At 52.8% G+C, this 26,441-nt stretch overlaps 1 protein-coding gene across 7 annotated transcripts in view; it reads right to left on the bottom strand.

Moving 5' to 3' along the window:
- The window catches only part of TBC1D9B (TBC1 domain family member 9B), a 41,117-nt gene extending 15,177 nt beyond the window's left edge, over nucleotides 1-25,940 (bottom strand). For 5 of the 7 annotated variants that reach the window (XM_043910682.1, XM_043910683.1, XM_043910686.1 and 2 more), the window contains exons 1-9: nucleotides 25,741-25,940; nucleotides 21,993-22,103; nucleotides 16,997-17,115; nucleotides 11,731-11,959; nucleotides 10,517-10,775; nucleotides 8,922-9,129; nucleotides 6,773-6,985; nucleotides 541-702; nucleotides 146-296 (exon numbers count right to left, since the gene is read on the bottom strand). In XM_043910682.1, the coding sequence (XP_043766617.1) occupies nucleotides 146-296; nucleotides 541-702; nucleotides 6,773-6,985; nucleotides 8,922-9,129; nucleotides 10,517-10,775; nucleotides 11,731-11,959; nucleotides 16,997-17,115; nucleotides 21,993-22,103; nucleotides 25,741-25,858 (1,570 nt within the window). In that variant the 5' untranslated portion in view covers nucleotides 25,859-25,940. The remainder of the gene's footprint in view (nucleotides 1-145; nucleotides 297-540; nucleotides 703-6,772; nucleotides 6,986-8,921; nucleotides 9,130-10,516; nucleotides 10,776-11,730; nucleotides 11,960-16,996; nucleotides 17,116-21,992; nucleotides 22,104-25,740) is intronic. The other 2 variants (XM_043910684.1, XM_043910685.1) reach the window with 2 other exon arrangements.
- Nucleotides 25,941-26,441: the final 501 nt, after the last annotated feature.

Genomic DNA, 26,441 nt, shown 5'->3' with positions numbered 1-26,441 from the left:
GGCCCCATTCCTGCCCTCTAAAGGAGTCATTCCCTGCCTGCCCATTCAAAGACCGGCTGGGGTGGGCGGGGCCCCTGCGTGGAGGCGGGGTGTGGGGGCCCCTGCGTGGAGGCGGGGTGTGGGGCTGCGAGGCAGGGCGGCTCACCGGAGAAGAGGAGCCAGAGCTCCCCGCGGAGGCGCTCTGGGATGCCCTTCAGCACCAGCTCCCGCGTTCTCGCTGTGCGGTACATGCACATGCCGCGCCCGAACTCGAAGAAGTGGATGTTCCACGACTCCTCTTTCATCTTCTCCTTGGCCTGGGGGAGCAGCAAACAGGGGGTCTGCAGTGCCACCTCCGCCCCTCCTCCGAGGGCTGGGGTGGTGCTACGCACGGCACTGCCCTCGGCGTCCCTGGGACCCCGTGGGCGGATGGAAGCCCACGCTGACCGGTCAGGCAGGATGTTCCCGGGCACTGCGCAGGGCCACCTGAGGGCTGCAGACAACCCCCCCCCCCACAACGCCCGGGCCTGCACAGCGGTGGGGCTCCCCGCCTGGGCTTACCCCCTTGGCGCCCAGGTCCTCCATGGGCGTATTTCTCTGGAAGAGTTTGAGCAGCCCCTGGGAGGCGGTTGGCGCCTCCTGTGCACGGCCCCCTTGGAGGCCACCGAGGGGTGAGGTCGGGCTGGCAGGCTGTTCTGACAGCTCCTGGGGCGCTGGGGAAGGCTGGGAAACAGAACACAGGAGGGCAGGCACTGAGTGGGGAGGCATGCTCGGAAGAGCAGGAGGTCACAAGGCCGCCCAGCCCTGCCCCCTCACTGCCCTCCGGCACCAGGGCCAGGCTCTGGGGCCCGGCCGTCAGACTCTCTCTCCGTGAGCTCAGGGCCAGGAGAGAAGACGACCCCAGGAGAGTTCTGCTGAACTGTGTCCCCGACAAGGGCTTGATGCGCAACACCTGCTCCTGCTCCAGCCTCGGGGTGCAGACCCTGCCGACCCCTGGAGAGAGGCTGTCCTTGGGCCTCAAGCCCCATGAGGCCCCTGGCCACAGTGACCGGCTCGGGGGGGAGGTGTCAGGAGAGAGCCCCAGGGCCCCCTCTGGGACACCGGGCTCTCCTTAGCAGTCTGCCACGTTTCTGACGAGGCTGCTGGGGCTCCGGGAGGTGGAGATGAAAGACACAGACCTAGAACCAGGTGTGTGTGGGGAGTCCCTGCCCATGGGCCATCTCTAACGGGCAACAGGTCCCTGGTAGGGCCATAGGCCCTTCCCCAGGGGGAATCCAGCCAACAGCAAGAGAAACGGATCCTGGGGGGTTCTGGGAATATCCTGGGGAGCATTTGGGGCTGGGAGAAAAAAAGAGGGGCACCAGGGACAATGGTCCAGAAGGAAGCCCCGATATTCAGGGTTCTTCCCTGGCTTTCTGGAATTGCGGCCCCCAGGCCCCACCCAGCAGGACTAGAGAGTAAGTTCTTAGGACCCTTCAAGTACAGCGTAGATGACAACAGACTTCTGTCCCCTGCTTGTGGCCTGGGTTCCACCCACAGGCCCCCGACTGCAAGGTGAGCGCATGGTCATAGGCGATGGTCTGTGTGGGGAGCTTGCTCCAGGGCCCAGGGTCAGGTAGGCCAGAGCCAGAGCCTGCACTTTCTGCTCCCCTCAGCCCCCTCCCCGGGTGCCCACCAGCAGGAACACCACTCTTGGATGGACACCAGTCACTGGCTCCCCTGAATCCACTTCTGCTGCCGCAGAGGCTCCCCACTGTTGGGGGGATACAGCACATCTCTCTCTACTCTTGGCCCCACACTTTGTGGAATCCACTGAAGCCTGGGGTGATGGCCACAAGCTAATTAGTGTTTCCCGCCCCCTGGGCTCGGGGGTACTATGTCAGTCACTTTGCGGGCAAAGTCAGGACAAGCCAAGGAGGATGCAGAGGGCGGGGCCGCCATCCTGGGGTCACACATAACTGGGGATAACAACCTCCTGGCTGAAAGCTGCGTCTAGTAGAGACAGTCCAGCTCTGCTGACAGGCCGCTGAGCGTGCGGCCAGGGAGCTCCGCATGCTTTGGTCGGAGCTGGGTTTCTGCCCTTGTGCTCATCGGCTCTGACCCCCCGGCCGTGGTCCATCTGGCATGCAGCAGGGGTACGGGATGCTCCCTACACAAGAACCACAGCAGTGACTGCTTCGCAGGGAACATATTCTAAACTCATTAAATTGTACTCTTTCAATACGCACGTCAAGCTTACCTCAGTAGAATTGTTTTTAACAGAAAGGAAGAAAGGAGAGAAAATTCTGCTAGGTTCACATCCATGGGAAGATCCCCCGGGGAAGGGAAAGGCTGCCCACTCCAGTATTCTGGTCTAGAGAATCCCACGGACTGTGCCCATGGGGTCCCAAGGAGTCGGACGCGACTGAGCGGCTTTCACTTTCTTCTTTCTTTCACATCCATGGTCTGTCCTTCTGCCCATGGCTGGTATTTTCAAAGTGGATTTTAGATCAACTACAAAGACATTTTCAAGACAAACTGTCTGAATCCAGGGGCAAGACCCTAGACTGAAAGCATCCTGATGCAGAGATTTCTGCTTCTGGCCCGAGGATCTCAGCAGAGACAAGGACACAGACGAACTTTCAGGCCACAGAACGCTGCAGAGAATCAGAAACCTCAGTGCTGGTAAGGAGACTGACTCAAGGATGTGAGCTCAGCGATAACCATCCCTCATGACAGACAGGTTCCCGGGGTGATGGTGAGCCCAGGCCCACGCCTGGGAATCCTGGGTTTTCCTAATCCAGTCTCTCTCTCCTTCCCCTCAGTAACTGTCTTACCCGTTCTTCCAGCGCCAACCTTGCAAACCACCTGCCTTCCTCGCTTCTACAGCCAACTATTTATCTGAGCACGCAGAAGCATGAGCAATTTGTCAGCCATCCACAGTCACTCCCGCTGGCCCACCCTCCCACACCGGAGGCTGTGCATGCCAGGCCCAACTCTCCCTCCACTTGAGCCCAAGATCCCAGCGCTCTTGCCTCTAAGAGCGTCTTCCAGCATGTGTAAAAGATAACCCCTCTCCACTGGATTCATTACCATCAGTACAGAAATCATGCTGGTGTCCCTGCAAGCCCTCCTCATTCTTCATCCGGATGGTGCTCACATGTTGTGTCCACTCTGTGAATGTGTACCAAGCTGTGCCCTTAGGATCCATGTACTTTAGAGCATATACATCATACTCTGATTGCAAAGTCAGTCCCTGAAGGCACCCATGTGAGTCTCAGCTGGCCTTTCTACAAAGTTTCTGGCAAGAGTTGACTGAATTCACTGTACCTTTCCCTCTTCATCAACTTAAAGTGTCAGAAAGTGTACGTTTATCTTCTAACAATTACCTTCATCTTAATGATGTCTTTATCTAATACCCTGGGTCCCCTCTTTTTAGACACTGGGCTGCCTCCTAGGGACAATATGAAATTGGCCAGTAGCTCCGTTTCTGCCCGCCCCATCCTTTTCCCTGCTGACACATAATTTAGAGTGACAGACTTCTGTTCTTAAAAAGGCAGTCAGTGAGCTTATTCTGCTTTCCACACTTCCTGATGTCGCATTTTCCTCATGCTCTGTGCTGTCAGAGCATATAAAATCACACGCGTTTGTTACCGGTTCCTCGTTTTGTATCTACGCCTCATATATACACTCAATGCTCCCACCAGGCCGCCTGCCAAAGCCTCTCTGGTTGCTTCTCGGTTGTCTGAGGTTGTTCACTAGTAGACTCATCAAAACATGATGGCTTCCCTGACTTCCTGCATGTTCCTGATGGCTTGTGGTCTTGATACCTGAGTGTCAGCTTCCCAGATAGAAAATCCTGGGACCACAGCATTTTTTACTGTATATTTTTAAAATGTTGCTCTATTTGTACAAAATGTTGCTATGAAAATGTCTGATGTCTCTCTGATTTTCATTCCTTCATAAGTGACTTGGTGTTTCTTGACTGGTTGTCCAGAAGAATTTTTTAATCTTTAGAGTTCCATAGTTTTACTAGATTTTATCTCAGTGTGTACATATTACATACTATTTCATATTGATTTTCCAGATGTACAAGACGCCTTTCTACCAGGCAGGTTTAAGTTTTCTTTTATATTCAGAAAGCTTGTCGTGAATCGCGGTTTCTCTCAGCTGTCATTCCGTGGCTTTCTTTTCCTTTTTTAGGGAGCTGTGTCACACAGACATTGGATCTTCTTTGCTTCAGTTGTTTCTCACGTCTGTTGACCGTTTTCTCTCTCTCTATTGCACTCTCCTCTTTTTTTCCTGAATCTCCTACCTCTGGTGGGCAGTTTATGCTTGGAGCACATTCCAGTATGGGCTGGTTGCCGTTCAAGTGCTCAACAGCCATCTGGGGCTACCGTACTGACGGCTGCACCTGGATTCCATTCTCAACATGCAGCCAGAGCAGCTCTGCTACAACACAAACAGACCACGACCCTTCTCCAGACCAGACTCTCCACTGGCTCAGAGTCACGGCTGAGTGCTTACAAAGGCCTACGGGCTCTATATGCTCTGGCTTCCCACTCCCTCTCCCATCTCACTACCTGAGCCCTGTCTGCACTCCTCTCAGCGGCCCTTTCCCCAGATACTTCCGGGCTGGTCCCTTACTTCCTCCGAGTACCACTTGATCAGAGTCCTCCTGCCCCCTGGCAATCCTCATCCTTTTATCCTGTTTTATTTTTTCCATGGCCCTTACTGCCACCTAACGTATTTAATGTTTATTTCCCTATTGACTTGTCTTTTTCACTGGAATATAAGCTCTAAAAGGGCATGAATTTTGTCTAATCAGCTCTATTTCTAGTGCCTAGAGGAGTGTCTGATGCCTATCAAGAATGCAGTAAAATATACTGGATGAAGAAGGGCAGGTGCTCAGAAGGGGCCCTGGGGCCAAGCTTGGTCTGGCTGGTCAGGTCCTGTCATCTTCCACACTGGGTCTTGAAAAGGCAGTTCAACATTCCTGCTCACATCCCTTTTCACCAGACCAACCTCACTATTTTTTTGAAGTCACAGATCAAGCCCAACCTCCTCTAAGAAACTTTCTTAAATTCTCCAACAGGCACTGATTCTGCCTGTTCCCTCCCCATCCATTCTTTATCTACTTAATAGTTTACTGAGCATTGATTAATGGGTGGGACATTTATGGCTCCAATGCTACCTAGTGGGAATGTAGGCCCTGCAATGCCAGAGCTCCTGATTTTCCTGGAGCAGCCAGACAGGTGGGTTTTTATATGGACTCTTCTAGTGTTTTCACAAATCTAGATTGCTAATAGCATTGTGGCATCTTGTTACACCAAGAAGGAAGGAAGTGATCAAACAAGGCTACAGTAATGTCAAAAGGACTTATGCCACCTGAATAATCGTCCCCTGGCCATAGACAGAATGAGGATAAAAACTGTCCTGAGCTGAAACGAATCAAGTTGCTTAAATATGTAAGTTCATAATTATACTAAAAAGTAAACACAAAAACTGAATTGGTCACATTTGGAGGATACTAGAAAACCAACTTGTTGTTTTAACAACTGGTGAATAAAAAAAATAAAGGATTTATTCTGCCTTTTCTATATGAACTGTGCCTCAGGGTGACCAAATAGCTGATGAGGCTAAGTTTCTCTATACAAAAGTATTCCAGCTAATGATCAGAAGGAATGATAGAATTAAGAGTGCTCCCACTGCAATCCTAATGAGTTACCTAAGGCATTACTTAGGCAATACTTGTCAATGACCAGCACATAACCAGGTAACAGCACATAACCAGGTATTGTACACCTCTTGGTGGAAGCACACAGCGCCTCAATCCTGCCTACAAGTGCCTGCTCCCCACCTCACACCAACATAAACAATTAAATCAAAAGTTGAGCTGGATCTTACCACCCAACCACCAACTTGCACGAAACAGGGCACTAAAGAACCTGTTAAATGCTTGCAGGGGAAGCAATCGGCAAACACCAGGCTGTGAGATACTCTACAGCACAAACGACCAACTCCTTCAATAAAATACTGTGAGAAAAGAGAGAGAGGGAGAGGGAGAAAGAGACAGGAGCAGAAACCTGTAAAGAGATTACAGCAATCAACTGCAACAAATAAATGATCTATGCGCACCTCAGTTCAAGTCTGATCAAATTGCAAAAAACACGTGCATCTGGGGAAATGTAACATGAGCGTGAAAGGCGCCCAGCCGCGTCCGACTCTGCGACCCCGTGGGCTGTGCAGCCCATGGAGTTCTCCAGGCCAGAATACTGGGGTGGGCAGCCTTTCCCTTCTCCAGGGGATCTTCCCAACCCAGGATTCGAACCCACGTCTCCCATATTGCAGGCGAGCCACCAGGGAAGCCCGTAAACACAAGTATTTCATGTTAAAGAATTATTAATGCTGTTGGTACTGTAAGGAGACTGCAGTGACAGGTGACCCTGCAACAGAGGCTGAAGGGAGAGACGCCAGGTAAAAAACCCAAACTGGCAGGCCTCAGCAGCGTGGCTCCCAGTGCCAGAGACGCACGTGAGGGACAGCGATGAAGGGGGCTGGTCCAGGCAGAGGCGGCTTCTCACGTGGAGTAAGAGGCAGGCAGGCCGACTTGAGGGAGTCTTGGGGTACAGAGAGGTCTGACACCCCGAGCCCCGTGTGCGTGGCCAGGACCCGAGACTGCGGTTGGGTGAGGTTTTCCAGCAGCGCCAAGCAGGGGCCCTGTCCACCCAAGCCCCAGGCAGGCACCGCAGAGCTACCTGGGCTCTCCTTCTGCCCCTGACCCCCACCCCGCTGCTCTGGGGGACCTGCTCACCTCTGGGGCTGCGTCCACGATGCTGGCTTTCCTCTCTGCTCGGCTGCTTCCTGACGGCTTGGATGGCATCTTCTGGAGGAAGTCAGAGATCCTCTCAACCAAGAACTCACGGTCTTTCAGGTTGGCGAACAGAAAGGTCATTTTGCTCTTAGTGCTAATAGACAGAGGGCTGGGCAGGACGCTGGAGCAGTCAGCTTTTTCCACAATGGTCACCTGAGAAGCCAGAAACAGCATCTGGGGGTCTTTATCTTGGGACACAGAGCCACGTGGTTTTGTGAAGGCGAGAGCGCAGTGGGCTCAGGCTGCCTTCTGGGCTCGGGGCGGGGAGGGGAGGCAGGGCTCTGCAGGCCTGGGTGCTTCATATCCTGACCCTGCCTCTCGCTGCTGCATGGGTCCTGTGCACGTCTGAGCCCTGTTTCCGCCACTGCTGCTGCGTGTGAGGCTGCCAGCCTTGGAAAACCGTCCTGAGGGGGATGAGGCGGAATGCAGAGCCTGAGCCCAGCTGCTCCCTGATCAGCTCCCTCAAGGCTGACGGTCCTGCCCCCGTCCTAAAGCCAAACAAGCAGTCATTCCCCTCCTCAGCACTCACTCCCTCAACACCTCCTGATGCATGTCACAGGCCCAGTACTTTTCTTAAAAATTAGCTAAGCTTTGGCTGTGCTGGGTCTTTGCTGCTGCCCAGACTTCCTCTAGCTATGGCGAGCAGAGGCTACTCGCTGCAGAGTGGGGGCTTTTCACTGTGGTCGCTTCTTTCACGCGCAGGCTCAGTAGTTTTGGATCACCGGCCCTAGGTGGCGCTAGTGGTAAAGACTCCACCTGCCACTGCAGGAGACTAGGAGATTCGGGTTTGATTCCTGGGTCGGGAAGATCCCCTGGAGGAGGGCATGGCAACCCACTCCAGAATTCTTGCCTGGAGAATGCCATGGACAGAGGAGCCTGGGAGGCTACAGTCCATGGGGTCCCACAGAGTCGGACACGACTGAAGTGACTTAGCACAGTGGACACATGAGTGTGGCTGGCTCTGAGTGAGGAGCCCCTGGGAAGCCCCCTGGATGGGATGCTGAGGTCAGGGCTAGGTAGGGGCCTCCATCCTGACCAGCTGTGGCCATATTCCAAGAGCTTCCTGGGTTAGCCAGAGCTCTCCGATGTCAGGATGTCAGGACCCCTCAGGAGAAGCGGAGCTGGGCTTAAGATGAGTCTGTAGCCAACCCCCAGACCTGAGGGTCAGGTTGGGACAGCAGCCAGGACAAACCCACAGGGCTAGTGCCAAACGGAGTGTGGGGCCCCTCGGCCTGGAGCTGTGGCTCCTTTAAGTCTTTGCTCTGACTTCCCATGGGGAAACTGAGGCAGCACAGTCTCTCACACCTATTCATGACTATACCCACAACTTCAGGGCCTTGTACAAAGGTCAGGGAGGTCCCATTGTTCTGTTTTACACAGAATCAGACTACCGTGATTTAGGTTCTAACTTAAGAACCTCACTGTGCTTCAGTAATTAAACAGCCAGTATGCCTTGCTGGGATCTATCCTTGACCTCAGGGTCTGGGCCTTCTGTCTGGGTGGTGGTGGGGCGGCTGCTCCCCCTCACTATCCACACCCTTCACTGCAGCACAGGACAAATGGCTTTGTTTCCACGAGAGTCACTGTGGAAGCCCAAGAAACTAGAGAAAAAAATCCCTGTGACAGATAAGAGCTAGCTTACAGGTGAGAGTTGACCCTCCTCCTGCCAAGGCAGGTATCAGGAGGGGTCAGTGAGGGGGCCTCTGAGTGACATGATGGAGGTAGGCACGGTCAGTGTCCTCCAGGCCCAGCCAAAGCAGGGATATGCCAAAGTCCAACTGGAAGACCCAAGAAGGCAGGCCTAAGGGACACGCACCTGCAGAAGGCCCCTGGGCTCTGACCCAGTATCAGTGTGAGCGCAGCTGGCAGGCCAAAGCCTGCCCCTTCTTCCCACCAGGTGAGGCTGACCCGTGAGCGGGTACCCAGGGCACCCCACACCCCACGGGGCCTGGCGGAGGACAGGTGCTCAGGGAGGGGCTGAGGTCTCCTCGGCGCTCAGGTCTCCAAACCCTGAGGGGCTTCCCAGGCCGGGGACCTGGCCGGGGGCCCTGGCGGGCGAGGGGAGAGCTGGCGAGGGTGTCGGGCTCACCTCCCGCAGGGGTATGATAAGGTGGCAAGCATCCTCCTCCTTGCTGGCGAAGCAGATGTAGTTGCTGGAGATAAACATCTGGCCAGGGATGTGCAGCTTGTTGAATGGGGTCCACAGCGTACAGCTCGTGTGGCCGTCCAGGCGCTCGTCCCGGGGCAGCCGAAACGTGGCACGGTAGCACTCGTTCTTGGCTCGAGCATCCAGGTCTCTGGTGGTGGGAAAGGGGATAAGCGTTAGGGCTGATACACTCCCGAGGGGGCCTCATGTCCTCGGCCTCCTCACTGGACTTAGGCTCGTGGGGGTCCTCCTGTGAGCAAGTGGTGCCCAGGGATCTCAGAGTTCAATAACACATGCATACTGAACGATCCAGCAGGGAAATGTGGACATCCATCAGGTCAGCAGAAGAGCGGTGAACAAACAGCATGCCTCGTGTGCCCAGAAGATGCCTGTGCCCACCCTGCTGCTTCTTCCTGGGAAGACCAGGCCCCACCGGGGAACCCAGACAGGGCCTCCCGACAGGCAGGTGTGGAGTTAGGACGAAAACGCAGGGTGCTAGGACTTCCCCAGAAGTGCAGTGGTTATGATTCTGAGCTTCCACTGCAGTGGGGACAAGTTCCATCCCTGGTTGGGGAACTAAGATCCCAAGTGCTGAGTGGCTTGGACCAAAAAAACCTCAAAAAACATAACACAGGGTGCTGTTGTTTAAGAGAAACACACCCTCGCTGGGCCTATGACAGTGTGAGGCAGGGCCCTGCAGGGACCAATCTTTGTGAACATCTCCTCCCCAGGCCCAGGGGGGCAGCCAATCTCCCTGGCCTGGCGGCCCCCTCGACAGACACCCTTGATGGACAGCGCCAGAGCCTGCCGAGTGCTGTCCTGTTTGCTTCCTTCCCAGAGGTTCTGAGAGCCACTCCGTCACTCGCGAGAGGCAAGTGCTGTCCTTGGACAGCGTTCTGCCAGAGGTGCAGAGTCTGGGCCTGGACTGTGGTCTCTGAGCGAGACTCTCACTCAGGCCATCTCTGCGCTCCCCCTGGCCTGCGAGCGTCCCGTGACGCTGCCACGGAGGTGCAAGGACAGAGCTGCTCTGGAGTGGCTGGCCCCGCAACGTGTTCCTCGGTCTGCTGGTTCCCACACAGAGTGGCAGGGCCTCAAACCCGCGCAGGGCGCTCTCCCGGGGCCTGAGCCAAGCCGTCCGTCTCGGCGGGAAGGCGGCTGCGCTCCCTGAGCTGGGGTGCGCTGAGGCCTTCCCGATGCGGCCTCCGGGGCCGCCCCGGCTCCCGCGGCGGGCGGTGCTCCTGGGCTCCGCTGCGCGCTCGCTCACCGCCAAGGGCCCGGGCCTGGGCGAGTTACTCTGTCCACAGGGGCCCCGGCTTCCTATCTCAGACTCCGGAGACGGCGAGCGCGCCCTGCCCTGGCGCTGGAGAAGCGATACAGGAGGCACTCCCTCCGGGCCAGCGGCAGGGTTTAGGATGATGCCTCTGAGAACCCCCTGCCCTTCTTGCACTACCGAAACCACCCTTCACCCGCCCCCTCCCACACAGGGTGCCTGGGCCGGGTGAGGAGGGCGGGTCCCCGCCCGGGCGGGGCCGACGCACCGCTTCAGCGCCGAGATGTTCCTGTGTGGCCGCGGCGGCCTAGGCGGCGCCCTCTCCTCCAGGAAGCCCTCGCTGTCCAGCAGCTGCCGCACGGCCAGGTTGGCCAGCTGCTCCATGAGCTTGAAGGTCTCCCCGATGTTGAGGAACATGGAGAAGAAGAGCTCCTGGTCCCGCGTGTCCACGCGGATGCTCTCGGGGAAGAGCAGTGTGGCGTTCTTCTCCAGCCGCGTGACGTCCACCCACTGCACCACCAGGCTCACTGGACGCCGGGGGGACAGACACAGCATGACGGCAAACTCGCTGCAGGGCCGGCGGGCCGGCTCCTGCATCCCCGCTGTGCCCAGCAGCCGCTGTGGCAAGCAGGGCCCCCAGGCTGGAGCCCGGCTGTGCAGGGCTGACCCAGCTCCCAGTCCCGAGAACCTCCTGGGCTTGCCACAGACTGGCTGAAGGATGACATGAGTGAACAAGCAGAGGTGAGCGAGCTGAGCCCCGGGACCTGAAAAGCCCCAGCTGGGGGGAATGTCCTGCCATGGGAACAAGTCACTACATGGTGTGACTGGCACAGAGAGGACACTGGCCCTGCCTCTGAGCAGATGTGAAGGCGGGACAGAGGCGGGTGAGGTTGGGACACATGTCTGCATGGCTGGGTGCTGGCCTTGCTGGGCCTGGGAAGGGGACACTGAGAGCTGCTGAAGCCTTGGGGCTGCTTTCCGGGGTGACGTGTCAGCAGAGGGCGTGGGCTGGGTGTCTGCCCTCTGTCCTGAGGCCAGGGCTTCCTGGGTGGAGGCCCTGCAGCAGGTGGGTGCAGAGGCGCACACCCAAGGCCCCATGGAACCTGGAGCCACTCAGGGATGAAGGGGGCCCTGGTATGTTCTACATGAAAGAGGGGAGGCCCTGTGCAGAAAGTCACCATGTGAAGAGCTGCGCTGGTTGACACAGACATGACAGAAGCCCCCAAGAACCAGGTGATGTTTGGCTCAAGTCTGGGCATTCTGCTCATGGGTCACTGTGTTCTGGGGAGACTCTGGTGGTTGTGTGGGGACAGAATATCGGGGGGCCGAGGAGGCCGAGCCCTCAGGAAGTCTGGAGGACCGGGGAGGGGGTGCACTTTGTAGAGGCGAGGTGGAGGGTGAGTGCAGAGGAGGATGCCTGCAACAGCTGGAGGCTGGGGCAGGGGCTGGGGTGATGCAGGGAGCCCCGCTGCTTCCACTCACCCTCCTTGCCCAGCAGAAAGGAGTAGAAGCAAAGGTGGTTGACGGTCAGGTAGAGCCAGCCCTGCCGCGGCACTCGGCCCTTCCAGTAGCTGCAGGAGTAGTAGTTGACCAGCTTCTCCCCCTCGGGCATCCCGAACTGCTTCCTCATTTTCAGCTCGGCCTCCTTGAACTTCCCAGGGTCTTCATCTCCCTGGGGCTGCACGTTCTTGTTCTCTTCTGCGATGATGCCCTGGAGGAGGACACGGGGAATCAGCCAGGGGCGCTCGGGGCTCCTGGACACTGACCCAGGGCCACAAGCAGGGAGACCCGACAGCTGCTCTGGCCACACAGAACAGGCAACTTCCCCTAACTCCCCGAGCTATTTTTCTGTACTAGCTCAGAGCAAAGACTTTCAAATTTACATTTTAGTTATTTTAATGTAAATACCTGAAAAATATAATACATAAACATGGCAAAAAAAATTGCAAATAGTAGAAAAGGGAGTTCAGTGAGAAGGGAGTCTCCATCTCCTCTGCTGTTGTAGCCACTTTGCTGATTTTCTCCCTAACAGGCTGGCACTGATGCACCTTTAAGCAAATACACACAACCTGCTCTTTCCCTTCTTTCTTTGCCCAGATGGGATCTTGCTGTGGCACTGTTCTATGAAGGGCATTTCTCACGCCAGTGTCCTGAAGGCTGTTCTGTATCTGACACTCCCCCCCCCCGCCCCCCCATGCCAGGTGCCTACTGCCTCTGGCCCTTGCTCAAGGCCCTCGGGCCAGCTGCAGGGCCCACCCAGCTCAGGGCGTGTCAGTCCTGTGTCCTGCCAGCATCTTTCCTGGGCTCAGGGTGCCCAGAGGCATCACCCTGGGCCACAGAGCCAAACCTCTTGGAGGTACAACAGGTTCTTAGTACATCTGGCTCAAAATGTACACGTAGATCTTCCACGGGGTATGACTATAAGATAAGCTAAAGGAATTCAAGGCAAGTGGTGCGGCCCAGACTGCCGCTTCCACTGAGCCTCCTGGCAGCCTCACGTCCCTGCATCCATGAGTAGGAGAAACAGCAGGAGCTGGGGTGAGGACCCAAGAGCAGCACCTCCATTTCCGTACAGACAGCACCACTGTAACTGCAACCCCAACATCTCTCTCTCTCAAGCTGCCTCTCCACCTCCCCACAGCACTGCTGCAGAAGCGAGCTCTACATCTGAGCACCCTCCTCACTACTAAGGCCCCACTTTTGTCTTCTGCTGCCCTCCAGCGTGCCTACTGGGAGGCTGGAGACGGGGCCCCACCGGTGGGATGGTGAGCGCCAGACAGCCTATGGACCGCCACTGGCACCTTGGCCTTCAGGCCCCCTTCCTGGGTCTCAGCGGGCGGCTCCCACTCCTTCAGCTGTACCTGGGAGGTCCCCAAGCAGGAAGCAGGGGGGCTGACATGCTGCTTTGCACTTTTCTCTGCATTCCCACTGGGCTCTGCTCGAGCAATGGTCCCCACAGATGGGCACGAACCACCTGGCTCACAGGACTAGGGTTTTGTTTGCTAGCTGAGATGGGCACGAACCACCTGGCTCGCAGGACTAGGGTTTTGTTTGCTAGCTGATAGAAATGCACTGTAAGAATCACTGGGTAGACTTTAAATGACTAATTTAATTTCTTTACCAGTTTTAGGCAGATTCAAGTGTTCTGTTTCTTTGTCTCAGTTTCAGTTCTATTATGTGGCAGATCAGATGACCGCCCCCCTAAAGATGTTCCCTGGAGAAGAGAGTGGGAACCCACTCCAGTACTCTTGCCTGGACAATCTCCATGGACAGAGGAGCCTTGGGGGCTACAGTCCACGGGGTTGCAGAGTCGGACAGGACTGAGAGACTAACACACTAAAGATGCTACATCCAATTCCCAGGAGAGTTGAGAGAGAGGTACCAATTGATTAAACAAGTCAGTCAAGACATCAGTGCTGCTGGCATTAAAAGAAAGGACCCAGAGCTACGAAATCCATGGCTCCTGTTTAGTCACTCAGTTGTGTCCGACTCTTCGCAACCCCTTGGACTGTAGCTCGCCAGGCTCCTCTGCCCATGGGGTTTCCCAGGGAAGAATACTGGGAGTGGGTTGCCATTTCCTTCTCCAGGGGATCTTCCTGACCCATGGGTTGAACCTGTGTCTCCTGTATTGGCAGGTGGATTCTTTACTGCTGAGTCAGTAAAGGGAAGCCCTACAAGGTTCCTAAAAGCTGGAAAAGGCAAGGAAGTGGATTCTCCCCTCGGAGCTTCCAAGAATCAGTCCTGTCAATTCCTTGATTTTAGCCTGTGAGATTTCATTGCAGACTTCTGACATGCAGAACTGTAAGATGAAAAACATGTGCTTACTTAAAATTAGTGTTTTAAACGTTTGGCTGTCCTGGGTCTTCCTGCTGCCAGGCTTTCCTCCAGCTGCAGGGAGCGGGAGCCACTCTCCGGCGGCGCTGCTCGAGCCTCCCACTGCAGCGGCTCCTCTTGCTGCAAGCACAGGCTCTAGAGTGCAGGGCGTCAGTAGCTGTGGCTTCCCAGTCGAGAGTACAGGCTCAGCAGTGGCGGCACACAACCCCAGATCAGGGGTCCAACCCGCGCATCCTGCGGCAGGCGGGTTCTTTACCACTGAGCCGCCAGGGAAGCCCTAAGAACTGCTGTCTCCACAGTGGCCCAGGTGGTAAAGCGTCTGCCTGCAATGCAGGAGACCTGGGTTTGATCCCTGGGTTGGGAAGATCCCCTGGAGAGGGGAATGGCACCCCACTCCAGTCCTCTTGCCTGAAAAATCCCATGGACAGAGGAGCCTGGTGGACTATAGTCCATGGTGTCACAAAGAGTCGGACATGACTGAGCAACTTCACTCACTTTTAACTTTATGGTAACTTGTTACAATAGCAACTGGAAACTAAAACATTATTTTAATAGTGTCCATCTTGTCTTAATTCTTATAGTTTATGGGTGTAAAGCTGTTTATGGCATTTTCTTTTTTTTTAAACTCTGCTTTTTTTTAAAAATATTTCATTCCCAACATGGCTTGAGGTTTTTCTCTTTCGTCCTGTATCACTTTTGCCACAGGTGTGTTTATATTTTAGATCTGTTTTTTGATCTGTTGTTCGTCTGTATCATTTCTTTATTTTCCAAGAAATTAACTTCTTCCCTTTGTTATAGGCATACCCTGGAGATATTGCTGGTGTGGTTCTGTCTGAACCATGGCAATAAAGCACATATAAGCAAGTCATACAATTTTTTTGGTTTCACAATGCATATAGAAGTTATGTCTATTAAATATGTAATAGTATTATGTCTACAAAAACAAGGTACCTATCTTAATTAAAAAATACTTTACTGCTAAAAAATGCCAACTGTAATCTGGTGAATAATAGAGTCTTTGGTGAATAATAAATATTTCTGTGATAACTGTATTTCCGTCTTTCTAATTTCCTGGTTTCTCTGGAATTCTTCTAATTTACTGAATTGGGCACTTGGCTCACTAATTCCCACCTTTCTTTTTTATCACATCATTATAAAACATAAAACTTAAGACTTCACATTTCCTTCTGTGTGCTGCTTTTACATCTCACAAATTCTGATATTCAGTAGTGTTTCTGTAACTGTCCAGTTCTCTCTCTTTTGGTGGCACAGTGCGTCTTGCAGGATCTTAGTTCTCCAACCAGAGGATAAACCAGGGTCCCAGCAGTAAAAGTGCTGAGTCCTAACCGCTGGCTTGCCAGGGAATTCCCTCAACATTTTTTCTTTTTTAAAAATAATTTTTGATTAATTAATTAATTTTTGGCTGTCCTGGGTCTTCATTGCTGTGTGGGCTTTTCCCTAGTTGCAGTGAGTAGGGGCGACTCCTTAGTCATGCTGTGAGGACTACTCATTGCAGGGGCTCCTCTTGTTGGGGAGCACAGGCTCTAGGGTGGTCGGGCTTCAGTAGCTGCAGCTCGCGGGCTCCGCAGGTGCTCGTGCGGGGCTCTGGAGCACAGACTCGTAGCCGTGGTGCATGGACTCAGTTGCTCCATGGCACATGGGCTCCTCCTGGCCCAGGGATCAAACCCATGTCTCCTGCATTGGACCCCACACCACTGAGTCACCAGGGAAGCCCCCTCACCTCCACATTTTCTAATTTCCAGTTTTAATTTGACTCATCGAGAACTTTGGTCTATTTTGTTGATTCGTTTGTTTGGGCTTAGCATAAGGGAAACATTCCATAATGTTGCTGTTATTATTATTATTGCCCAGCTGGTTCATTAGGAGAGTGAAGACTGGCCTCTGCTCTCTTTGCCTGGTTTCCTGGAGCTAGAAGGCAACACAGGTCCTATCCTAACTCACCCCGAGGTACACTGAGAGCTGCTGAGGGGCTCTCGGTGCTGTCTGCCCAGGTCTAGGAAGTGCTGGCATTATGAAGTCACAAGGGCTTGCCCAAAGCAAGTTTGTATCATAAACTCTGACCTAGTAAGGGCCCTCTGAGGAATCTAACCCAAGGCAATAAACCACCAGAAAGAAAAAAAGGCAGACACACACACATACATTCTCAGATAAATGCTCATTATGCTAATTACTCCCTAAAGGGGAAACAATCTAAACATCCCTGTGATAAGTTTTTACACATTCATAATTATTTTGCTACCTGTAAAATATTCCACTAAGAATATCACATATGACTGATCAAGTCCCCTGACTATAAGATGCTCAGCACGGTATTCATATAGAAAATAATAAGTGCTATGTTAGCAAGTATGATCACTCTTGATTAGCAAAGGAAAGAACAGCTGCTTCCCCTCTTACCATGGGACTGGGAGGCACAGTGCTGCAGGGAACATCCTGATACATATGCCATTCTGCACATATGAATACACTCTAGGGTAAATTCCAAGGAATGGAATTGCTAGGTCAAAATATCTGTGCATTTTGAAGCTATGTTAGCTTTATGATAGAAATATACTTCATATTACCCTGTCATTTCCAACTTCTTCCTCTGTTGGCCAAGGAACTAGACACAGAGTTGAATATCTGCATATTTGCTCTAACACTCTCTAAGGGAATGGGAACTCCCAGCTACACTTAATCAGACTCTGGTGGCTGGTCAGAAGATGAGGCCTGCATACAATGAGTTCAACTGCCCCTTTCAATACCAAGAGAACAGGATCGGACAGTTCATTCCATCTCTGTTTAATGGAGGAAAGAACTATATCATGTTGTCTGAAGGTTTCAGAGGATGACATAGGTGAATACTGCTAGCCCAAAGAAGGGAGTCAGAACCAGTATGGAGAGTGAGTCTTACGTGTATCTTGCCCTTGACGAAGGTGGTGATATCTTCCTCATTGTCAAAGATGGACAGCGTCTGGAGTAAGTTATTTTCCAGCCATTCCCAGTGTTTTGTGATCTCTTTTCGGGAAGAACCTAGGGGTGGTTTGGTGGAATAAAGAAAAGGAAAATCACAAAATCACCAGGCCTTAAACATAAACTCAGAAAGAGTTTAAATAAAATGGGTGATCTAATTTGCTATACAAAAAAAGATTACTATCTTTCACCTGTTTACTCTTTCCATATATATATGTGAGTGTGTGTGTGTGTGTGTGTGTGTGTGTGTGTATAAAACAAAAGTCATAAATGGTCCTGATAAAAACACAAAATAAAAAAATTCACATAGAATTACAGAGTCATGAAAAAAGTAAAGCCTCCATTTCCCTCTAACACCACGAGCAAGAGTGACTGCTTGTTTCTTGTGTCCTCCCAGAAATAGTTTGTACATGTGGAGATTTGCTTACTTACTTTTCCTTGAAACAAAAGGACTTAATGTGGTCTTCCAAGTGTAGGTGATTAGCCAGACACAGTCAGACTTGGTATAGGTCACTGCAGTTCTCCTGAGAATTTAGGCCTCCACAGATGGCAGCGGGAGCTTCCTGCAGGACGCCAGGTCCCTGGCTGGCTGGTCTCCTGCCAGGAGGATGGGGCCAGATGCCCCTCTGACTGCTCTTCCTCCTCCCCCGAGTTCACACCCCAACCGGATTCTGTCTCTTCCGGGAACCCTTTGTTTCACCCGTTTGACTCTTTCAGTTGCTAGCTGGCCCCCAGGGTCTGCCTCACCTAGGAGGGAGGTTCCTGTCCTCCTTAGGAAGAGGGCCCCTTGAGGGCACCACAGGCCCGTGGAGATGAAAACACTCAGCGGCGGCCCAGTGCCGTTCCCAAACGCAGGCAGCTGCTTTCTCTGCCTCCACCAGAGAACTGGGAAAAGGGACCTCAGGAGGAGAAGTCAAAGGATGAGGCAAGTCTCTTCCCCACCCCTCTGGCACCCCAGTTTTGGGGGTTTATCATGTGTCTGGCATGGGGTTTGCACTTAAGAACTCTTTTCTAAATGAATTCACACAAGAATAACGAAAGGAGTGAAGGCCCTGCTTCCTTTTCAGTGTCCTGGGACAGTCTGCTGACTGTAGGCACCCGGAAGGCCCCGCTGTCTCTGTGGCTGCGGGGAGGCCCACACACTCGGACGGAGGGGGCTGTAGCAGAGACGCGAGTTCCGCATGACTGTGGACGACAGACACCTTTCGCTGGGCGCCTGATCCCTGCTCACCCCATCCTTTCCTGCCTGGCTACAGCTCTTCTACCAGCTGAAGACCCTGTCCTGGCTCCATTCCTGCCAGGCCGAGTTGGTCCCTGCCACCTCCTCTGGCCCAGGTGCCTGCTCAATGTCTGTCTTCCAGAGTCACAGTCCAGCCTGTCTTGGTTAGGGTTGATTTCTTTTGTTTTTTTCCATTTACCCAAGCAGTTCACCACCCTAACAAGCAACTACATAGAAAGATCCTTTCCCACGGGTCAGTGGGAGAATGTCCATGTGAAGACGATTAAACCCAGAATCATACACTAACAGTGATAATCATGATGATAAGCATAACAACAGATGATTGTAACAAGAGATAACCATAAACAGAAGTTCCTAAATCATCCATGAATCATTTTTCTCATTTTTCTTTGCATATCTATTATGGCCTCCTTTCCCTAGTGCATAGAGGCCAACTTCTCCTAGTTGTTAGGAGAAGGGAGTTCTTTCTTTCTTGCTTTTTTCGCTAAGAACCCATATTTGAATGTGAAAGTTGAATTTGCATGTGATGTAACTCTCACACACATTGCTGGCAACTTAAAACAAAGGAATCTTGTTCACTATACCTGTGTGGATCTGTCTGCACTTTAATTATAAATATTTACATATATTCACATAAAAGAATTATTAGTTAAAAGCAACTTGATCTTCATCTCAGTTCAGTTGCTCAGTCGTGTCTGACTGAGACCCTATGGACTGCAGCACACCAGGCTTCCCTCTCCATTGCCAACTCCTGAAGTTTGCTCAAACTCATGTCCATTGAGTTGGTGACGCCATCCAACCATCTCAACCTCTGTTGTCCCCTTCTCTTCCCGCCTTCAATCTTTCTCCATCAGGGTCTTTTCCAACATGTCAGTTCTTAGCATTACGTGGCCAAAGTATTTCCAATGAATATTCAGGACTGATTTCCTTTAGGAAATCATTTAGTACCAAGTAAATACTGAAACTACTCTATCTCTATGCCAGGTACTGGTAATAAAAAATATAATAGCTAATTAAATTTTAAGTGCTATTTCTGTTTTTCCAGAACTTTTTATAAATTATCTTATTTGATTCTTAGAGCACCTCAGAAACAGGTACAGTTATTTTCATTTTATAGGAGGAAGCTGAGGCACAGTTAGGTTGAGCATGTTGCCCAGAGTCACCTCGATGGCAAGCGACCAAACCATAATGCTAATCCAGGCTGCCTGCACCCTCACGGAGTTGCTAGTCTGATGGGAGAGCAGCAAATCTTCAATGCAAAAGTGTTGGTGGGGACATGGCAAGTCCAAGGGAGGGAGGAGCGGTATGTGGTATGTGGTTCTGGGGAATCTGGCGAAGTTTCTATAGAATGTGACATCTAGGCAGGTACTTGACAGAGCAGGGGGAGGTAATGTGGATGTGGGGGGACGCTGTAGGCACAAGCCAGGACAGATGCAGTGAAGGACTTAAGGGCCTGCGAGTGTCTTGTCTGGCTGAAGGCCAGGTATGAGCTGGGGGAGGAAGACAGAAATGGAGGCAGGCAGACCCTGAAAGTCCTTTGGTGGTAGTTTAGTTGCTAAGTTCTGTCCGACTCTTGCAACCCCATGGATTGTAGCCTGCCAGGCTCCTCTGTCCATGGGATTCTACAGGCAAGAATACTGGACTGGGGTGCCATTTCCTTCTCCAGGAGATCGTTCTGACCCAGGAATTGAACCCAGGTCTCCTGCATTGTAGGCAGATTCTTTACCAACTGAGCTACAAGGGAATCCCCTTGTAGCTCTCCCACCAGACCAGCAACTCCTTGAGGGTATGAGCAGCCTGGATTAGCATTATGGTTTGGTCACTTTCCAGTGAGGTGACCCTGGGCAACATGCTCAACCTAACTGTGCCTCAGCTTCATCCTGTAAAATGAAAATAACTGTCTCCAAGGTGCTCTAAGAATCAAAAAGATAATTCATAAAAAGTTCTGAAAAACACAGAAATAGTACTTAAAATTTAAAGGGGAAAAGTCCTTCAATGGCAAGCTAAGGCGTCAAGATTCAGTGGCAGGTGTCAGTAGGGGTCTGATTTTGGGCAAAACAGAGCGGCACAGGCAGACGAGCAGGGGCCGGACCGGCAGGAGCTCCCCAGTACAGCGTGCCCCTCCCCTGGGGGCCTCCCACAACGCCCCCCGAGCAACTGCACGCCTCTCTTCCCGCAGAGAGGCTGCTCACACTGCCACTGCCCCTCTCCTTCCACTCTCTGAGAAGGAAGACCCCGAGACACAAATGAACACCTCGAGGACCCGTTTCAGCACGAAGCAGCTCGTCTTGGCCCAGGCACACATCAACTGCCCCCCCCGCCACAGGAAGCCTCTGGCTCCTGCAAGTGCCCTCCTCAGGGGTCCCTGGCACCTATCCCAGCCCCCGTAGCTGGAGTCCAGCTGTGAACACTCTCACCATCTCTTCTCAGGTCTCCAAGGAAAAACACTAGCTTGGGGCACAGTGACACTGTGGCTGCTCGCACAGGGAGGAATTCAGCTCAGTGGACACGAGTGCTCTGGGTCTGATCTAGAGTTCTGTGGGCCTTTGGGCAAGTTAATTAACCCCTCTGGGCCACAGTTTCCTCATCTTTAAAACAGGGAAAACCAACGTTCTCCCTTCTGGAGTTGCGGGGAGGCTCACATGCCTGGCAGGCAGAAGTGCTGTCTGAGAGCCAGCTATGACTGCTGTTTGCTGTTCCATCTCAGCCAGGCTGGTCCCGCTGAAAGGGGACTTCCTCCTGGATTCTCGGGAGAGTGGATGTCTCCTCTTAGGACAACTGTAGCTGATTCTCGTTATTCACGGTGGTTGTGTTCTACAAAGTTTCCTGGAACACTGAATTTGCCAATACTGCTTCCAGGGGAGCTATAGGGCCAAGTTCCTATGAGCCTCCAGTCACACCATTTTCATCAACTGATCCATATACTACTTTGTCTTATGTCTTTCTGCTTAAAGCCATCTTATTTAATACATAATTTTAATACCCTAGCACGGAACTCATAGCCAGGAGCACTGTAACTCACTCGTGAAGGAAGCTCCTCTAACTCATATTTTCTCTGTAAGGCACATTGCAGCTTCTTGCCCTTAAAAGCACCACATGCCATGCAGCACTTTAGCATTATACTTGGGGCCATTTTAAACAGCAAAGTCATCAACAGTTAACACAAAAACATGAAAAGCACGGCGCTTAGATTCTTAAAAGGAGACGTCTTCATGGTCTGACAGCTGAAACAATAAGGCAGAAAGGTGGCTTGTTCCACCTCAGCGGGGAACCTGTGTGTCTGGTGACAAATTCTTCACTGCTCTGCACACACACACTCCCACAGATGTCCAAAATCACCACAAGTATTGATATGGGGGTTTACAGATAACTTTTAGTGAGTAGGTGAATTAACAAATTATGTAGTACATGAAAAATGATCAACTGTATCATCTTGAGAAAAGGTTAGCAGAACATGGACACTGCCCAAGGCCAAGCCCTTGGCAAGGCACAGGGCTTCGTGACACTCAGCTCCACCTGCCCTGCGGCCGTGCACGGCCACGCTGCCTTGCTGAGGTGGATGTTGGCCTGGCCTGTGCTGAGTAAAGGACTGAGTAAAGGGCAGCAGCAGGCCACGGCCCGCGCAGGAATGCAGGCTGGGTCCCGCCCCCTCCGGGTCAGGCCGCCCCCAGCGCCCCTGGTGACTCAAGGCACCTACCGCACGCCACTGTCCAATAGACCTGTGAATCCTGGGTCTGGTGCAGGATGCGGTACGGGGCCACCCGGGCGCTGGAGTCCAGCACCACATCCAGGGTGCCCACAAGAAGACCTGGCAACAGGGCAGAGAGAGGGAGGGTGAGGGAGGGCTGTGCTGCAAGCTGAGCCCGGCTGGAGGCAGCTGCGAGGGGAGAACAGCCCCAGCCCAGAGCGAGAAACATCGTGCGTCATCCAGTCCATTAAATTACTTCTTTTTCCTCAAAGGCCTTCAGCCAGTTTCTGATCCCTATCAAAAAATCCCCTCCTACTTATTCCTGTTCATCCTCCTGACTCAGAAACACCTGCAGGCAGGGGCTGATTCAAGTTTTACGAAGCTCAAAGCTCACATGATCCGCTAGGCCCTCTTCAAGAAAAACACAAAATCAGATTTGAAAACTAGCATTTGTTCAGAATGAGGAAGTACAACAAAACAAAACAAGGACTTCCCTGGTGGTCCAGTGGCTAAGACTTAGCATTAAGACTTAGCTAAGACTTCCCAATGCAAGGGCCCGGGTTTGAGGCCTGGTCAGGAAACCAGAATCCACATGTTGCAACTGAAGATCTCTCCTGTTGCAACTAAGACTCAGCACAACCAAACAAATAAATATTAAACAAAACAATACCACAAATATCACAAAATCCAGAAAAACAATGTGATTTGTTTTATTAACTGCCAGACACATTTCTTATGACATGTCTCTCTGACATTTCTGGCTGTATACTCTGATGCCTTTTTCATTAGACAATGATTTTTAACATCATTTTCCACATCAACAACAGGAAGATAATGTAGCCTTAAAAATCATGATGGAAAATAACAGGTAAATTTTTAGTATCGTCCAAATTGTCCCATTTTTTTTCCCAATCTCTGAAGCATTTCAGGACATTTCAAGTTTTCCTTCTCATCACAATGTTATCAACATTTGTCAACATCACTATTTCCCCAATAAATCAGAGGAAATGTTTACATTTTGCAACTATTTGATTTATTCCTCTTCATTAATTGAATGTTTCAGCTAAATAGAAGCCTGTCCACTGTTCATATTTGAGGTTTGCTTATTATTTTTTATTTTTGGCTGCACTGGGTCTTCATTGCTCTGTGTGGGCTACTCTCCAACTGCATCTCAGTGTGATTTCTCCCGTTGCAGAGCGTGGCTAGAGCATGGGCTAGAGTATGGGCTCAGTTGCTCCATGGCACGTGGAATCTTCCTGGAGCAGGGAGGGATCGAACATGTGTCCCCTGCATTTGCAGGCTGATTCTTTTCTGTTGCTCATAAGGAATGTTGGACCTATAGTTTTCCTTTTTTAAAAACCAGTTTTATTTATTTCTGGCTGTGCTGGGTCTTGGTTGCTGGGTGGGCTTTTCTCTAGCTGTGCTGAGTGGGGGCTGCTCTCCAGTGGTGGGGCAACAACTTCTTGCGGCAGCGGCCTCTCTTGTTAGAGCACAGGCTCTAGGGCGCATGGGCTTCAGCAGTTATGACATACAGGCTCAGTAGCTGCTAGCTGCAGGCTCTAGAGCACCGGCTCAACAGTTGCTCTGTAGCATGTGGGATCTTCCTGGATCAGGGATTAAACCTGAGTCTCCTGCATTGGCAGGCAGATTCTTTACCACTGAGTCACCAGGGAAGCCCCAGCAGGTGGATTCTTAACCTCTGAACTACCAAGGAAGTCCCTACTTTTTCCTTTAAAAAAAATGCTGCTTTTGGTATGATCTGAAAATATTTTGTTACCATTTTCCTACTGATAGCAGAATAATTACTATTGATTTTATTGCCTGACTTTAACACTTGTTTCATATTCCATTTTAATCTGCTTTTTCACCCTCCAGTCTAACAAATAAAATAATAAGTTACAAAAGAAGGTAATTTTCACGTACATCCAAGTCAGGAGTCTGTAATCTTTCTTTGTTTTACTGAAATGTTCTAAAATGCCTCTGTAAATTGCAGTTAAAGTGGCATATTCAAGCCTTTTCAGCGTTTGGAATAAACTTTTTTAAACTGTTTATGTTGAGGTTTCTCTTCTGGTCTCAGAAATTTAATTCCTATATCGTTGGCATATCCATATTGCAAGGCTTGAAAGATTTTTAATGGCAGGCCATGTCATCACACTCATCAGTGTGATGATCGAGGTTGGCATCTGTCTTTAAAAGACAGATCAAATAAAACCACATTACAAACTGTTCCTCCCGCAAGGAGAGAGTGTTCAGGAAACCATAATGTCCATCATGGCACAGAGAAGGCCACAGCACAGGCCGTGCCAGAACTGACTAAAGCTAGCTAAGGCAGAGAGTTCAAGGCATGGCTCCCGGGGGGGAACTGGAGAGATAAGTGTGGTAGAAAGGGCCTTCTCTGCACAGGAAGGCAGAGCACAGAGGAACCCAGGCATCCACTGAGATGACCTGTGGGAATGCAGAGCAGGGAACAGGCACTGAGACAGAAATGTGGGTGTGCGGAGGTACCTGAAGGTACCGCGCACCCACGCATTTAATTCCTACATAGGCTTCCAGGTGGACCACCGGTCAGTCTCTCCAGAGGGGCTGCTGTCCAATCTCCACTGAACAGTCTAGCCCAGGACGCAGGGCCGGCACTGGCTCCTGCGATTCTAGAGGCCTTTGGGAGGGAGCTCAAGGCACTGAAGACAACAGTTTTCCGGGTAACCCTACACACTTCCACATCAGGAGGTGGCCCAGGAGAGGCTGAAGGAAGAGTTCTCCCATGGGAAGCCTCTGTCGGCACCTGACAGGGCTATATTAGCTGCTAATGTTTAAAATTAGGACATTGCACAGAAAATTCTCTTGATAATTACACCTGGCAACACTGGGCCCGAGGCCCTCAATGGCAACAACGGGCCGCCAGAGGAGCACAGGCACTTGTCTGGCCTAAGACTGACCCAGGTCGACCTGGGCAGCGCCTGGACTTTGGACAACACCTGTAGAGGAGTGCCCAGGAGACATCCCCGGGAACCCATATGCCACACACCCCAGGAGACGCAGTCCTGTGTGGTGCCCAGACGGGCAAAGAGGCACCCTGCCTAGGTCATCAGAACACACGTATCGGTGATCCGGCTAAGTCTCGTCCTGCAGCTCCAATGCACCAAGAAGAGGGAAAGACGGATGAGGAGAAGCCGGAGGGATGGGAGCTGAGGCAGGCAGCAGCTGGGAGGAACTCTGATCTCACTAAAAACGTAATTCTTCGGTGAGCGGGGAATGAAGGAGGCAGAAGGAAAGGAATGCTTGTGTCCCTCGGCCCCTCCTGGGAGGCCCTGGGGGAAGCAGAGGCCCAGGAGATCCCGCGGACTCTCAGCCGTGAGATCCGTTCCGGGAAGCTGCACAAGCCTCCGCGGAGCCCCAGGAAGCTCCCGGGCACCGAATCCGGCAGGGGCCGCCGCCGGCCTTCTTCGGGCCTCCCCGCTGGGCCGCAGTCTCCCCGGCCGCCCCCTGACGCCAGCGTAGATGTCTTCCTCGAGGTCCCAGCCCGGTTCTCACCTGGCGCCACCCTGGCCGGCCCCCACCGCCCGCCCGCCCGCGGCCGGCTTTCCTGCCTCCCGCCCCGCTCCCGTCCCGGCCCCGCCGCGCGCCGACGTGCGCGTCCGCAGCGACGCTCCGCCGCCCGGCCTGTCCGGCGCCGGCCGCCCGGCCCTCGCTTCCCGGCGCTCCTTCCTCGCCCGCCCCGCGGCGGCGCCCACAGGCCCGGCCGCCGCGCGCCTCTCACCCGTGAGGCCGCCGCCCTTGCCGTGGCCGCGGCGCCGCTGCAGCACGAAGAAGGGGTTGGCGCGCTCCGTCACCCACAGCGCGTTGGCCACCAGCACCTCCTCCGGACCCAGCCACATCGCGGCGCCGCGCTCACCCGGCCGAGGCGGGCCTGGCGGAAGCGCCGCCGCCGTCGCCTCGCGGAGCCGAGCGGGCGGGGCGGGGCGCGCGGGCCGGCGGCGCCCCCTGGCGGCCGCCGGGACAGCGGGGCCTCGGGACTCGCTGCGTGTTCCGCTCTCCCCGCCCACCGGCCCCGGCCTCCGGGCGCAGGACGGCCGAGCCCGGCCTTCTCCGCTTCCCTCTTGGCCTTCAGGCCTCAGGCCTCCGCGCTGGCGTCTCGTCGAGGAGCGATCAGTCCCGGGGCCGATGGCCTCTGGCCGGAATGGTTGAGTTCACAGGTAGCAGGGCGCCTGGCGTTTTGTAAAAACCTGTCCAGGGTTTGCAGGAAAAATGTAAAGGAATAGCCTTTGGAAATACATTTTTGGCTGACTGTTGAGCGCAAACCAGTGCGTGCTAACATTTGGAAAGGGTGACTGGAAAAGTGTTAGTCTGCTGTGGTAGCTCATTTTGACGCTTGGGCCTAAGACGAAGGGAACCTCAAGGAGTCCAGCACGGGTTGTTAGGAAGCCCCGAAGCCGACGGGGTCCTCAGAAACCAGCGCAG

This window comes from Cervus elaphus, chromosome 9 (assembly GCF_910594005.1).
Source record: "Cervus elaphus chromosome 9, mCerEla1.1, whole genome shotgun sequence".
Taxonomy (NCBI): Eukaryota; Metazoa; Chordata; class Mammalia; order Artiodactyla; family Cervidae; genus Cervus; species Cervus elaphus.
The sequence above is the reverse complement of the archived record's forward strand: the minus strand, read 5'-3'. Positions and strand labels throughout refer to the sequence as shown.